Raw genomic sequence first — 14,442 nt, forward strand, 5'->3', positions numbered from 1 at the left:
ATAAGAATTAAGAAATTCAGATATTCATAAAACTATAATCAAGGTGACCCAGGAGAAGCTAGATAGAATAAAATTTAGTACTTATTATTAAAAAATAGATTTTCACAAAATACTTTTCCAATAGAAATCAAATTTTTTGAAGGAGACTTCCAGTATGAAATCACATTTGCCACTCCCTATAATAGGAGAATTGAAGAAGAATTGAGAAAGAATTGAGGAAGAACCCAAGATTCTTGGGTTTCATTATGCCTGCCACAATTACATTTACATATGTTTGCTAAGGGGGAAAATACATTCTCCCAAATACTGTAAGTAATTGGATCCTGGAAGGTCAGGTATAGTCTTTTGTAACCTAAGACTGTAGATTTAATAGTAGTAATCCAGCATAAATTAACCTTTGCTGCACAGCACTTAAAACAGTATGACATTTCAGTGAATTCGACCAGCATGGTCCATTTTGTAGCAGAGAAGCTATAGATGCAAAGGTGCAAAGTAACTTGCCTAAGGCCACATGATGAGTTAATGGCTAGGATAGGGTATAAAATTGAGAGTTTGTGGCTTCCATCTCAGTCCACTAGGCCATGTTTCTTCCCATGTTGCCATGGAGATTGTAATAAAAGAAATCACTACAGTTTCTATCATGGTCATTTAGAGTACTTTCTTTTGTAATTAAAAACCAAATACTTGACTCTAAATCTCCAATCTTACAGCTGAAAATAAAATCAATTGTGTTCTTATGTCATATGCTATAAAAGGTTTTGATAAGATTCATTTTTGCAATCACTAACATTTGTATTTATATCATAGAATAATGTATTGGATCACCCAATATCTAAAAAAAATGTAGAAAGACTTCTCAAAAAAAAAAGTATGTTATTCCAGAATATCAAATTCTACAAGGTTATTGGCTCCAAACTAAATTTATCACAAGAATTGTGTAATAAAATGAAATAACAATACTATACGTAATCATTTGTAGCTATCTTAGTTGACCAAACATTATTTAATGATAACAGAGAATAACAATTAGCTAATTAAATGCATTTAATTATTTTAGATCCCATTTCTGAAACCAATATTGGTTTCTAAGTAAAGAACTTCTACTTTGATGCTACCAAATGAAAATGCATTTAGTATCTTATGTGGTTTAATTGTACAATTCATATTTCACAGTATAAACCTAAGTTAAGCAAGTCCTGTGTGCTAGCACTTCTAATTGAGTCAAATGGCTTTAAATAGGTAACCTTAAGATGAGGAGAATGAATATATGATTTTGTATTTTGTAATTTTGTATCAATTGATTGTGGTTTTGAATTTAGCCATATCAGATACTTCAGCGTGAATACAAATATAAAAATAATAGCACTTAAATGTCCCAAATGACAATGAAATGGGCTGATTTGTTGGTTTATGTATAATGAAAAAAGTCCAGTACAATAATTCATAAAGACCTATCTCTAGAATTTTGTTATTATTTTTAGGGACAAAAAATTTTAGAAATAGAGAATTTTATAAGACATCTTCAGATGGATCAGTTAACGATGTCAGAAAGTGAGAGAACTCATTAAAAATACAAATAAATGGTCACTAATAATTTTATCTAAGTGGTATAAACTTAGAAAGACAAAATGTCTTCCCCCAAAACCAAATACAGATGGAAGAATACACAAGTATATTTTTAAAAAAACAGGATACTTTATGTTTTATTTTACCTGTACTTATTTTCCTAAATATGTTACTCTTCAAGTCTAGTGAGTAAACTTACCTGTCAATACATATTTGAGAAGCATCTATGTATTACTTGTAATTAAGGCTCCGATTCTCCTAAATCATTATATCATTTTGTCTTATTATAAATTTTACCTTTCAAGAGACTGTTGCTTTAAAAAAAAAAGAAAATTATTACCTAATTTTGACATATAGCCTTATGCTGTATTACTACTAATTAAACCAAATTAAATCATTCAAAATTTTTTCTTTGCTTGTTTGAATATATTACATATATATATATATATATATATATAGGTTTATAGGTAAATATGTTTATGTAACAGGAATAATACCTTTTAATGTTTTTGATTATACATTTCTTTTTATTCTCATGAAATCTAGTCTATGCCAATCATATTCAGTTAATAATAGTTCTAAAAATGTTGTTCTCATCTTTTTTTAATGAAATTGAAATGCTTTCTCCCTCTGCCCTGCCACTAGAATAATTAATCTAATCCAGCAAATTTTGTCAGATATTCTTCATACTACTTTTTGCTGCCCTGTTTTCTTTGCAATAGGACTTTATTTTTAAGACCTAAAATGACTTCTGTCACTTACCACACAGCCAGGTGTAAAATTCTTATGGAATCATCCAAGTATACTATGATAACTATTCTTTTCAGCAACAGATCAGTTGGTGCTCCTGTAGCAGTATGTATTGTATTAAGATCAAGAATAGCAAAATAATCCAAAGATCCAATTTAAAAGAAAATCTGTAAAGTTTGGAAGCTTATTAGTATAAAAATGCAAGCATGACATGAATTATCTGTGAACATTGGGCTTTTAGTAAGTGAAAATCTTACCTCTTTATAGAAGATTTGGATTCTTTTCCTTAGAGACTCTTTAAAAAAAAACAATCAAGGGTAGAGGTGTGAAATGTATCCCTTCTGTGAAATGATTTGCAATTTGCATAATTATCTTAGAAGAAAGAAAAGGAAGTTTAGCCAGCTGAATCCCAAAAATGTAGTTGGCATTTCAGACCAATTTGTTTGAGACTTATTTCACTCACATATGATTTGATATAAACATAAATTAATCCTAAAACAGCAAATGTGGAGGCTCTGTTACCTATGATTAATGACTTAATGTAGAATCATTCTGAAGTAGTGATAGCCTATACAAGTTCTGGGAAACCAAGTTTATGTCATAGTACCAAAAATCTGTTTAATTTTTTTGATGTTAAAAATATTCCATACAGCAATGTTAAAAGAAGAAAAATAGAATTCATTCTATTGGTTTCACCCAAGCAGATGTATAATCTTTACAAAGATACTTTGCTGATTATAAGCAATATGAGTTTATGAAATAAAAACTAGTTCCAAAGCTTAAATTTGGTCAGAAGCCAAAGAAATCTATATAAATATTATTTTAGAAATGCTTTCTTAGGGAAGCTTTGTGATTGTAAAATATCAGTGTTCAACATTTTCTTCATTAGAGATTCTGATTATCAGATTTTCAGCTTAAGCAGATTGTATTTAGATTATAGATCTTTTTCAGATTGATTATATTGTTGAAATACAAACTGTCATAAATGTTTAATATTTCCCACACAGATTATCTCTCCAAAATTTAAATTTTTTGTGAGAATAACTTAATTGTTTTTATTTGTTACAACATTTTTGAAGTATACAATAAAACTCAGAACCCTCAATTAATTTGAATTTTTCTACTCTTAAATAAAAGAAGATAAGAAATCAAACTATTGCCAGGAATTTATTCAAAAAGAAAACTCCCAAGTATTTTCTGTATTTCTGTATTAATCCCAGTTTCTTATTGTTAATCTACTTTTCCATCCTCAGAAGCCATAATGAACATAACTTAGTCTTTATTTGTTGAAGATTCAAAATTTTATTGATAACTTAAAGTCATGGGAGTAAATTAAATTATCAGGGAAAAAACTACTGAGAGAGAAAGAGAAGAAGGCCAAGGATAAAGTCTTAGAGATAAAAATAAGAAAATGGGGAAACCATCCATCATAACAGAAGAGGAGGGGAACCATGAGAATAAATAGTCAACAAGGCCAAGGCAAGAAAAAATATTGAGAGGAAATAGTCAGCCACATCAAATGCTCTTGATAAGTCAAAGATGAGGAGAACTTTTAAAAGGTCATTTTATTTGAGAAGGGAAGAAGGGAATCGCATTTATAAAGCCCTACTGTTTACCAAGGCGCTATGCTAAATGCTTTATAAATATTATCTAATTTGATTTTCACAAAATTACTTTCAGATCCTCATTTTACAGTTGATGACACTGAGGCAGACAAGGTTAGGCAACTCACCCAGGGTCACACAACCATTTTGGGGGTCTTCCTGACTCCAAGGCCCAGTACTCTCTCCACTGCTCTACTATTTGGTGATCTCAGAGGAAGAAATTTAAGTAAAATGCTAGGGATGGAAAACAGATTACAAAAGATTAAGAAGTAAGTGGATGAAAAGGAAATAGGGCATATATGGACTATTTCTAACAATTTGTCAGTGGAAGAGATAGCAGCATAAGGAGGGTTATAGTATTAAGTGAAAGGTTTTTGTTGTCATTATTGTTTTGTTTTTTAGAATAGGATATAACTTTTATACCTAAGTAATAAAAGAACAATCTCTCAGGCCCCTCTTTGAGTCCATTCTTATTTTTGACACATTTAATAACCTTAATTGTCTCATTTTCCAGTCAACAGCATGTTAGAAGCAGTATATTAGAAAATATTAGGTTTTAGCAGTGGAAGAATCTTAGAGGCCTCTCGTCCATTGGTCAGCAGATTGCGACCTGTGGACCAAATTCAGTCCACCTTCTGTTTTTATATGATTGGAAATTCAAATATGTTTTTTAGCTCTTGGGTTGTTTGTTTAAAGACAGGCAATAGACCAGATTTGGCCGACTATAATTTGCCTACTCCTGCTCTCATCTATCAAATCACTATACAAAAGCTGAAGCCAGTATTTACAACTATTTTGTACCTACTGGGTTCAAGGCATTATAATGTGCTCAGTATGCAAAAAAAAATATATCAAATTGCCTCTACTCTCAAAAAACTTGCATTCTGCTGTATAGGTACACAATTTTAAAAGTTAAATATATTAATGAAATCATGATAGAGACAAGAGGGAAATCCAGATAAAGAATGAATGGAATGTGTGAAGCATAAAGGATACTGTTAGTTCAGAGGATCAGGGAAAGTCACACAGAATCACACATTTTAAAATGTGTCCTTATAATCTTAGGCTGCATTAATAGAAGTGAAGTATCCAGTTCAAGCAAGATAATAGATTCAACAATTCTCTCCACTAGTCAGACCTTACTAGAAGCATGTTCAGTTGAGTTCAGTCTCAAGTATTTGTTAAGCACTTACTATGGGTCAATTGCCATACTAAAGCATTGAGGATGCAAAAAAAAAAAAGGCAAAAACAAAGTCCCTGACTTAAAGGAACTCACATTCTAATGGAGGAAACAACATGCAAACAACTTTATACATCCAAGATATGGATAGTGAAAATGAAAAGTAATCTCAGAGGAAAGGTTAGGGTTAGGGTTAGGGTTAGAGGAAGGGGAAGTGTGAAAAGCCTCTTGTTAAAGATTGGATTTGGGCCATCTTAAATTAAACCTGGCCAGAGTGGTGAGGAAGGAGGGCAATCCAGGCTTGGGGAACAACTAATCATAAGGCATTCCAAATGGATTTGGGAGATGGAGAACCATATGAGAGGAATAGTAAGACAGTCTGTGTCACTAAAGAATGGAATGCATGGAGGAGAGTAAAAGGGTAAGATGACTGAAAAGGAAAAAAGGGGGTCAGGTTGAAAAGGGATTTAAAAATTCAAATAGTATTTTATTTTAAATCTCTGAGGTAATGGGGAACCACTGGAATATATTAATTAGGTACAACTTAGGAACATCATTTTGGCAACTAAATGGAAAATGAACTGGCATTGGAAGAGGCTTGAAGCAGGGAGACCAACCAGCAGGCTAATGAAATAGTCCAGACATTAAGGTGATGATGTCTCTATAAGAATGGGGATTGTGTGTTTGGAGAGGAGTTATATGCATGAGGTGTTGTTAAGGCATAAATGAAAAGACAATACATGGGTATATGGATGAGTTATGGGGGGGAGTCAAGGATGACACCAAGGGTAAGCCTAATTGACTGAATGGAAGGTGATACCTAGATAAGAATAAGGTGGGGTGGGGTTGGAGGAATAGTTATTTCTGGCTTTGACATGTTGAGTTTGAGATCCCTGTCTGTGTGTCATTCATTTTGAGATGTCTGATAGGCAGTTGACTGATAGAAGATCTTGAAGACAATGTTGACATATCTGAGGACAACAGGGATAAGTTTTCTGGAAAACATATTATTGGAGAAATGGATAACAAAATTGGAAATGTTACCTTACACTGGAAGAAAATAAAACAAGGGAACATCTTAAATGTCTTCAGATATTTGAATATTTCCATATTTCATATGGAAGAAGGAATAAACATAATCAGTAGTTCTGGAAATTAGAACTAATACCAATGCAAGGAAGAGAGACAGATTTTGACTCAGTGTAAGGAAAACAGAGTTGTCCAAGAGTGGAATGATGATAATTACAGAAGCAAGTTCACCATCATTGAGATCATTCAAGCAGAAACTGGATGCCCAGCTGTCCTAAATGTTGCAAGAGATTCATGCTTTGAATGGAAAGTTGGGGCAGATGAATTTGTTGAGTCTCTCAGCTGATTCAAAGGAATCTGATTCTTTTTTTCTAAGTGTTGTGGGACCTCTGATGTTGATGAAAAATATCAAGCATTATAAAGTTGTTTTAAAAAACTCTTTTATTCAAACATGATTTAATGTCATCTCAATTCAATTCATGTATTTATTAAACTCATATCCTTTGTGCAAGGTGCTTTGGTAGACCTTGGTGTCCTGCAAAGACAAAACAAAATTCAGTCTTTGCCTTCCAAAGAGTTTATATAATCTATGAATGGATATAACAATTAGATAAGTAAATGCAAGATAATTTGAGGAGAGAGATAGTACTAACATCTAGAGGGGTTCTAAATCCTCAGTCTATTCACTTCTTTAAAAAAATGTGGATAATTATTTTAACTAAGTTGATTTCTTTTGTAATCCTAGGTATTTTATTTTATTCATTTATAAACATTATTCTGAAAATGGGTCCATAGGCTTCATCAGACTGCCAAAGAGTGACAATAAAATGTTAAAAACCCTAATCTAGAAAAATAAGGTTGAATCTTGAAGGAATATAAGGGGGTTGGGGCTTGTGGGGTGTGCAAAATACAACTTAAAAAGCTTCATTTTAGCCACTAACCTAGCTGCTAATGTTTTCTGTTGTATCAGGAAATGTAATTATTTCTCAAATCAATCTCTATCATGTGATAAATACTTCAATTCTTTTAAAGAGAAGTTAGACTACCAAAGAAATTCTAAACTCAGAGAGGGTGGGCTTCATCCTAAAAGTTACAACAAAAAGATACTTAACCTAACAGCTATTGCTTATATAGGGGAAAATGCATTTATTTTCTTTACATTGCCTCATCTTATATTTTAACAATGAACAAAAGTGTAATATGAGAAAACGAATTGACTTTATCTTTGGTTGACACATTGTCTCTTTCCTTTTTTTTCTTCCAGGAGAACAACTGTGAGTTTTGTAGCTTACTGCTGCTCCACCCAGTGTCTGCAGACTTTTGACCTACTGAGTTGATAAACACTTCCAAACTACTCAGGAGTGTTGCCAGCTTAAAGTTGTATTAGACTGCATATCCCATTGGATACTGGAATACTGTTTCTGTGCCAAAGCAGCAGAAGTGCCCAGTTAGGAATGCTAATAGGCACTTAAATCTCGCCCTATCAAATTTGGATGAACTGCAGAAATCGTTTGGAAATGTAATTGATCGAGCTTTAGAGGTAGAATGCATCACCCCTCCCCCAAGTTGGAATATAATCCAAAAAATTTTAAGGAGCTTTGGTCTCCAGTGTTTTTCTTTTTATGTGAGTGTGCCTCATATGTAAGCTATTTAGTTTGATGCGTCTCCCTGAATCCAATTTAAAGCAAGTTTCGAGTTCCCTGAAGAATTGCAATTTGATAATAAAATGAAATTAACTTTTAAACACACATACTTACAATGATAAGCCTGATCTCCTCTTCTCTCTGTTTCCAAAGAGGAAAACTGCCATGATTCCCTTAAATGAAACTTTGTCAAGATTCCCCTAGCTCTTCCATCTCACATTGCAAAGAACCTCTCTGCCTCATTAGAAAATGGGTTTGGGATAGTCTGATTATCAGGTTAGGCTCTTCTGAATGCTCACCAGGGAAAGGTTCATTACGTCTATAGAAAATCAGGACTTTGTTTTTAATTGTGCAAGTTTATTAATAAGAGCCTTATGCTTGTCCTTTATTGTGGTAGAAGCTCTTTATAGAGAAGATGCCAATAATAAATGCACCTTTTAATGTTAGAAAACAACCAATTTGCATATAAAATATTCTTATTATCTAGTATGAGATTCTTAAGATTTGAGGAATCTTTGAGTCTTAAAAGGATTAGATCCCACAATCTCTAGATTTAAATGAACTAATTTTCAACAAGATGAAAAAAGAGGAAAAACCCATTCAAATATGTGGCATTCAGTTTGCTTTTCTGTGTAGTTTGTTAAATTTGATCAGTTTTTTAATTGCTTTTGTTATGTGGAAATAACAGGTCTTGATCTATATGTGGTTTCCTCTAATAGTTTAAAACTAAAAAATATATGCAGTGTGATTTTTCTATATTGCCCTATAGTATATTTTTATTGATATATTATGTTTTAGATTCTCTAAGTTTTTGCTCATAGCTGTGTTTTTAAAATACCACAGGGATAATGCAAAGATCTGCATTCTGATTTTACAGAAAAATTATTACCTGGTAATCCCTGAGAATACAACCTGGCAACAGAAGTCCTCTTCTATAACATATCTCTGCTCTTCTTTTGAAAGTGTGGTAGCATTTTAAATGTCTTTGCTTCCAGATGTGCATTTTGGTTGCTGTAAAAGTATTTTATTTTGCAGTTTTTAAAAGTGAGGACTAGAAGGTCAGTTTTTAGGGACTAGCCATGGGTACTCGCATTTGAACGGTCATGTTCGTTTTCAAAGTATCTAGGAGCTTTAGATTTTGTTTGGCTTATGAAATTTTATTAATTGTCCTATATTTGAAATGCTAGGTTTTAACAGTGCTGAAATCCTACACAGTTCCTGACAAATGTGTGATCTTTTCACAATAACACCACCTGCTCTTCAAAAAAGCACTTTGGAATGGTGAAGACAGAAAGAAGCTGACATGTGTGTTCCAACTTTATTTTCACTATTCTTACTTTCCTTTTCCTTTCCATAACTTGGTCTTTTCAGCTTTGGCATTTCAAAAGCATCCAGTACAAAAGATCTAAAGATTAGTATTAAAATTACAGCATGTGTCCTGGACACCTCTTCAGGAACAATTGAGGTTGTAGATGTAACCTGTTACATGTCCATATGTTAGTGGGTGAAAAACATGGCGTGATGCTTTGCAAATGTGATTCAGGCCTTGGTGGCTGACGCCATGTGTCGAAGTGACTATAGATATATTGCAGCATTTTATTTTTTTTTCCCACAACCATATGTCAGGAACTAAGTCTTTGAAATGGAGATTTGTGTCTATGAAATATGCTATCCTGATCTTCAAGAATAAAATTAAATTAAAGTTCCATTATTAACATTGGTTTAATTAGAAAATAATAACAAAGTACCCAAAAGCTAACATTTCTTCATCTAAATTTAGAACATACTGGCCTTTGAAAGCTGGGCAAGATGTCTACAGTACCAACCCTGTGGCATAAATGTGGTATAGATCCAGAGTTTAATTTATGAAAATTGATTATAATAATTTGGTTTCCTTGGTGCTGTTGAGTATGAAAATTTAATGTTAGATTTCACGATTGTTTCTTTTTTTCCCCTGCTAGAAATGTTATATCTTGGGGAATAGTGTCCTTCATATTATATTTTAGAATTGTTAATATAATTCAAAAAACAGATTCATGTACATATTTAACATTTTGTTTTCTTGGATGAGAGTTTGTTGCAGATTGGGTAATTAAAAAAATAAGAAAAGAAATTTTATCTTATGGCTAGCAAAGGACTAGTGAAAAGCAAGGTTCTTAGATTTTTATTCAGAGGACTGCATCATTGATCAAAAGTGGTGTTAAAAAAACATGCTTGAAAAAAGATCTCCTATTGTGCCCTGTTACTTTAAAGGGGGTTAGTTTTAAATTTGCCTTCAGTTGATGTCCCTAAGAAAGTTTATTTGAGAATCATTAATTCCCAGACAAAAGGTCAGTTGCTCAGCTATTATACAAACTATATCTTGATCTTTAGAAAGAGTATATATTTTTGAACATACTTTTCAAATTTATCGGAAGTTGATACACTAAAGATATGCTCACTAATTATATTTTAATTTCCTGTATCTTATCTCCTACCCACATCAGTTGTTTTCAGTTGGGCAACTGTTCGAAGCTTACTTTTTGTTGGTCAGAGAAGTACTTCATGCCAGCTTGTCTGACTAGTTTAATACATACCTCTCTTAATTCAAGATGAGCATAGAGATCAGATTATGGGCCACTGCATCTCATTCTTTAGGGGAGAAATGCATTCATCTTATGCTATTCTGAATTTAAAATAAAGTAATGAAATAATGCTACTGAGACTTTCAAAGCTAGTTTTTTTATGTATAAACAGGAAAATCAGGTTTATGTTTCCTTGATTGAAAATCAGGCATTCTTCTTTTCTACTATAAAAACTTAAATCATGATACATTACTTAAGTAGTAATTGAAATATTTTTTCTAGATGATTTATGTAAAAGAATTCTTAACCAGGGCAACACTACCCAACTTAGTATGATTAAACATTAAAATGTAAATTACTGTGGCAGACTTGTAAATACACTCTCTTTAAGACATCTCATTTTGAGAATATTTCTATACAAAATCCTGACCACTTCAGTTTTCCATTATCATAGAACTTTTAATTTACTCCAACTTAACTACTAATGAGGCCTCCTTAAATACTTGCTAGAAATTCAAAGAATAAAATACCTTATTTTCTCCTCAGAAATGATGAATTTTTTAAAGCTACATTTTTTAAAACAGCTTTGTATTTCTTTCAGAATTAAAGTATTCTCACTATTCCAATGCAGAAACAAGTTTACTATCTTATTAGCTGATATATACTTGAAGGTGACATGATAAAATGGCCAAGTGAGAATTCTCTTTGACAAGGAAAAGAAACCTATTTTATTGCTGTCTTTAAAAGCAGGATAGCATGGTCCCTTAGGTTTTTGTGTATAATACAACCAAATGGTACTAGTGCATTTGACTATAGTACAGCCTACTAAAGTACTTGGAGTTGATTAGTAACATTTTTTATATGCAATTAAGAATTAAACTTGCAAGGATTTAAGATATTTTCTTCTTCCACTCACCTTACCATAGAGGCCTGGATTATCACTTCTTTCACTATTTGCATTACAGAATATCAGGTTTTAACTGATTTACACAGTGAATTTTGAGAACCCTTAATAACCCAGGATTTTTAATTTTTGTATAACAAAAAAAATTTTCTAAGAGTACATTAGTCTTTTGAAAGACATTATGACTTTCATTTGAAGTGTATGCCTTTATTTCTGAAACACATAACTGTATCCCTTTTTGTTGCTGCTACTATGTTGAATAACTATTGAGCTTGAATCCTGTGATTGCATAAAAAGTGTAAATGTATTTTTCCTCTTCATTGTCTTAACCAAAAACATTTTGTAAAATGGGAGAAAAAAAACACTGTACTAGATGTTTAAATTAAAGCCAATAATGCAATTTACTGTACATGTTTATTAATAAACTTTTGGGATAGTTCAACTATCTGTTTAAAAAAAAACATAACATGAAAGGAACTATTGTTACTGTGCTAGTAAACAAACTAAAGTACTTTAGAAGAATTGATTGATTAATTTTTTAAAATTTTATTTATTTAAGGCAATGCGATTAAGTGACTTGCCCAAGGTCACATAGCTGGGCAATTATTAAGTGTCTGAGTTTAGATTCGAAATCAGGTCCTTCTGACTCCAGGACCTATGTTCAATCCACTGCGCCATCTAGCTGCCTTTTGAGTAAGTTTTTTAAAAGACAAAACCACATTGGTAAGATCAGCTTCAATGATTTAGTCACTCCATTTCTTGATCAGACAGTTGCAGTTCAACTGGAAATTCCTAAATATTAGAATTAAAAACATGAGGAAATGTATTTTGAAATATTCAGTGGGATGGGGAAGGTCTATAAATGTATTGTTATTCATTCATGTTCAACTCATGTTTTAGTCATGTTCAACTCTATAACTATTTGGAGGTTTTCTTAGCAAAGATACTAGAATTGTTTGCCATTTATTTTATAGTTAAGGAAACTGAGGCAAACAGGGTTAAGTGATTCACCTAGGGTCACACAGCTTGTAAGTATCTTAGTCGGATTTGAACTCATGTCTTCCTGATTTCAGGTCCTGTGCTCTGTATACTCTAAGGCCACCTAGCGTCCCACTATAATAAATAGGATCTTTTAATAAGTTGTCCTCAATTATCATTGTGTTCTTGATTTTTGCATATATGGTTTAATATCCTTGGATCATAGCATCATAAATCTAGAGCTGAAAGGGAGGATCCTTAGAGTTCATTGAGTTCAACCCTCTCATTTTTTGCAGATGAGAAAACTGAAGAGGGGAAGCTAGGTGGCACAGCACAGTGAATAGAGCACCAGCTGGAGTCAGGAGGACCTGAATTCAAATCCTCCTCAGACACTTAATAATTGCCTAGCTGTGTGACCGTGGGTGAATCACTTAACCTCATTGCCTTGCAAAAAGAGAGAAAGAGAGAGAGAGCACTAAAGACCAGACATGTTAAATGACTTGCCCATGGCCACACATATATTGTCTGAATAGGATTTGAACCCAAATCTTTTGCAAAAAGCAGAACTTGATAGGAAGGCATTGGTTAAATTGGACAAATATTTTATTTTCAAATGTTTCATTTGTTTTATCAGGGAGTCCAAAATATTTTCATGAAAATCTCAATGACACTTCTCCAGAATCAACTACTTTGTTATTAAAAACTATAATTGTTTTAATGTTGAGATGCTTAGTTCCGTAAAAACAAGAATTTATTTAACCAGACAAAATTATGTCTAATAATTAGTCATGATTGTCATCATTACTACTTTCACTATTTTTAATATCAAAAGCTATTAAATATCTAATTGTGCATAAATTATTAAGTGAGTTAAATAATTAATTACACCCCTCTTGGGTCTAGAAAATGCTTCACATAGACTAAAATATGTGTCTTGACTTTGAAAACTTTTTAATACCAGAAATCAATATTTAAATATGACATTCTGGTGGGATTTTTTTTCCTTTTTCCCCTGCAAATTGTTCAAAGCTAATAATTAGTTAAAGAAGTTTGACCTTAAAAAAAAAAAAACTCTTGAAGTCCAGGTAAAAATAGTATATGTGCTATTAATTTTAGATTTTTCAGGTCACACATATTAATAACATGGGACTCTATGTTTTGAGAGTATAGTGAATAATTTTTATTTTTTTAGTTTTTGCAGGGCAAATGGGGTTAAGTGGCTTGCCCAAGGCCACACAGCTAGGTAATTATTAAGTGTCTGAAGCCGAATTTGAACTCATGTACTCCTGACTTCAGGGCTGGTGCTCTATCCATTGTGCCACCTAGATGTCCCTATAGTAAGTAATTTGAAAAGCACTTTGTTGACATTGCTAAAAGTTTAAAATATTCCATCTCTGGATTTTTTTTTAATATTTCAAAAAACTTTGTCTTAATTTTGATTTCATATCACCTCCACAAGATTGATTTATTTCATAGGAAATCCTAAGGATTTCCTTTACTCCTGTTGCCAACTTATCTGGGGAAGGCAGATGGGAGGATAAATCTTTCCCAGCAATTAAATCACTACTACTATTAGAAATGCAAATTACCAATTTGACTATTTTCAACTAGAACAATCTTCAACAACTTGATGCTTTTGTTTAGTGTCAGTTTCATTGTGAAAGTAGTACTGTGCTATAATTAGATTGAAAATTTATATTTTTGTACTGACCAAGACTTTATAGCATAAAAAATACTGGAACCCATCTAGTCTTCAATGAATGTAGTAAATTCCTTTAAAACCTGCATCTTATTAAGACAGTAAGAAAAAAATGAAAGAGCTGTACTTTCAGTAAATAAGCTTTTGTTTAACTTTAGTAAATTTAGTAAATTTATAACATTGGCCATAGCCAGAAAATTAATAGGAGAATAAGATATGGAATCTTCCAGTTTTAGCTAAAACAATTTATGGAAAAATCTGAGGTTTTAGTCCACCTGACAAGAAATTATTACCACAGACTAAGATTAGGGATAAGCAAAAGATTTATTCTCAAATGCAGATGAGGAAATTCTACTTATAGGAAGGTTCTCTGACTCATTTCCAAGTAAGTGACTTGAAAATTTTTCTTTATATGAAAAATAAGGGGAATAGAAGGCAAGAAATAAATGTTTCATTATTTTTAAAAACAAAAAACCTTTAGAATTCATTTTTAGGAAAGACAATATATAAACCCCAAGTAGAGAC

At 32.2% G+C, this 14,442-nt stretch overlaps 1 protein-coding gene across 4 annotated transcripts in view; it reads left to right on the forward strand.

Moving 5' to 3' along the window:
- Positions 1-12,976, forward strand: part of LRRC28 (leucine rich repeat containing 28) — a 235,992-nt gene extending 223,016 nt beyond the window's left edge. Inside the window, exon 11 of one of the 4 annotated variants that reach the window (XM_074234188.1) lies at positions 7,394-12,973. In XM_074234188.1, coding sequence (XP_074090289.1) covers positions 7,394-7,466 — 73 coding nt within the window. In that variant the 3' untranslated portion in view covers positions 7,467-12,973. Of the gene's footprint in view, positions 1-7,393 lie in introns of all 4 variants that reach the window. The other 3 variants (XM_074234189.1, XM_074234190.1, XM_074234191.1) reach the window with 3 other exon arrangements.
- Positions 12,977-14,442: the final 1,466 nt, after the last annotated feature.

This window comes from Macrotis lagotis, chromosome 4, assembly GCF_037893015.1.
Source record: "Macrotis lagotis isolate mMagLag1 chromosome 4, bilby.v1.9.chrom.fasta, whole genome shotgun sequence".
Classification (NCBI taxonomy): Eukaryota; Metazoa; Chordata; class Mammalia; order Peramelemorphia; family Peramelidae; genus Macrotis; species Macrotis lagotis.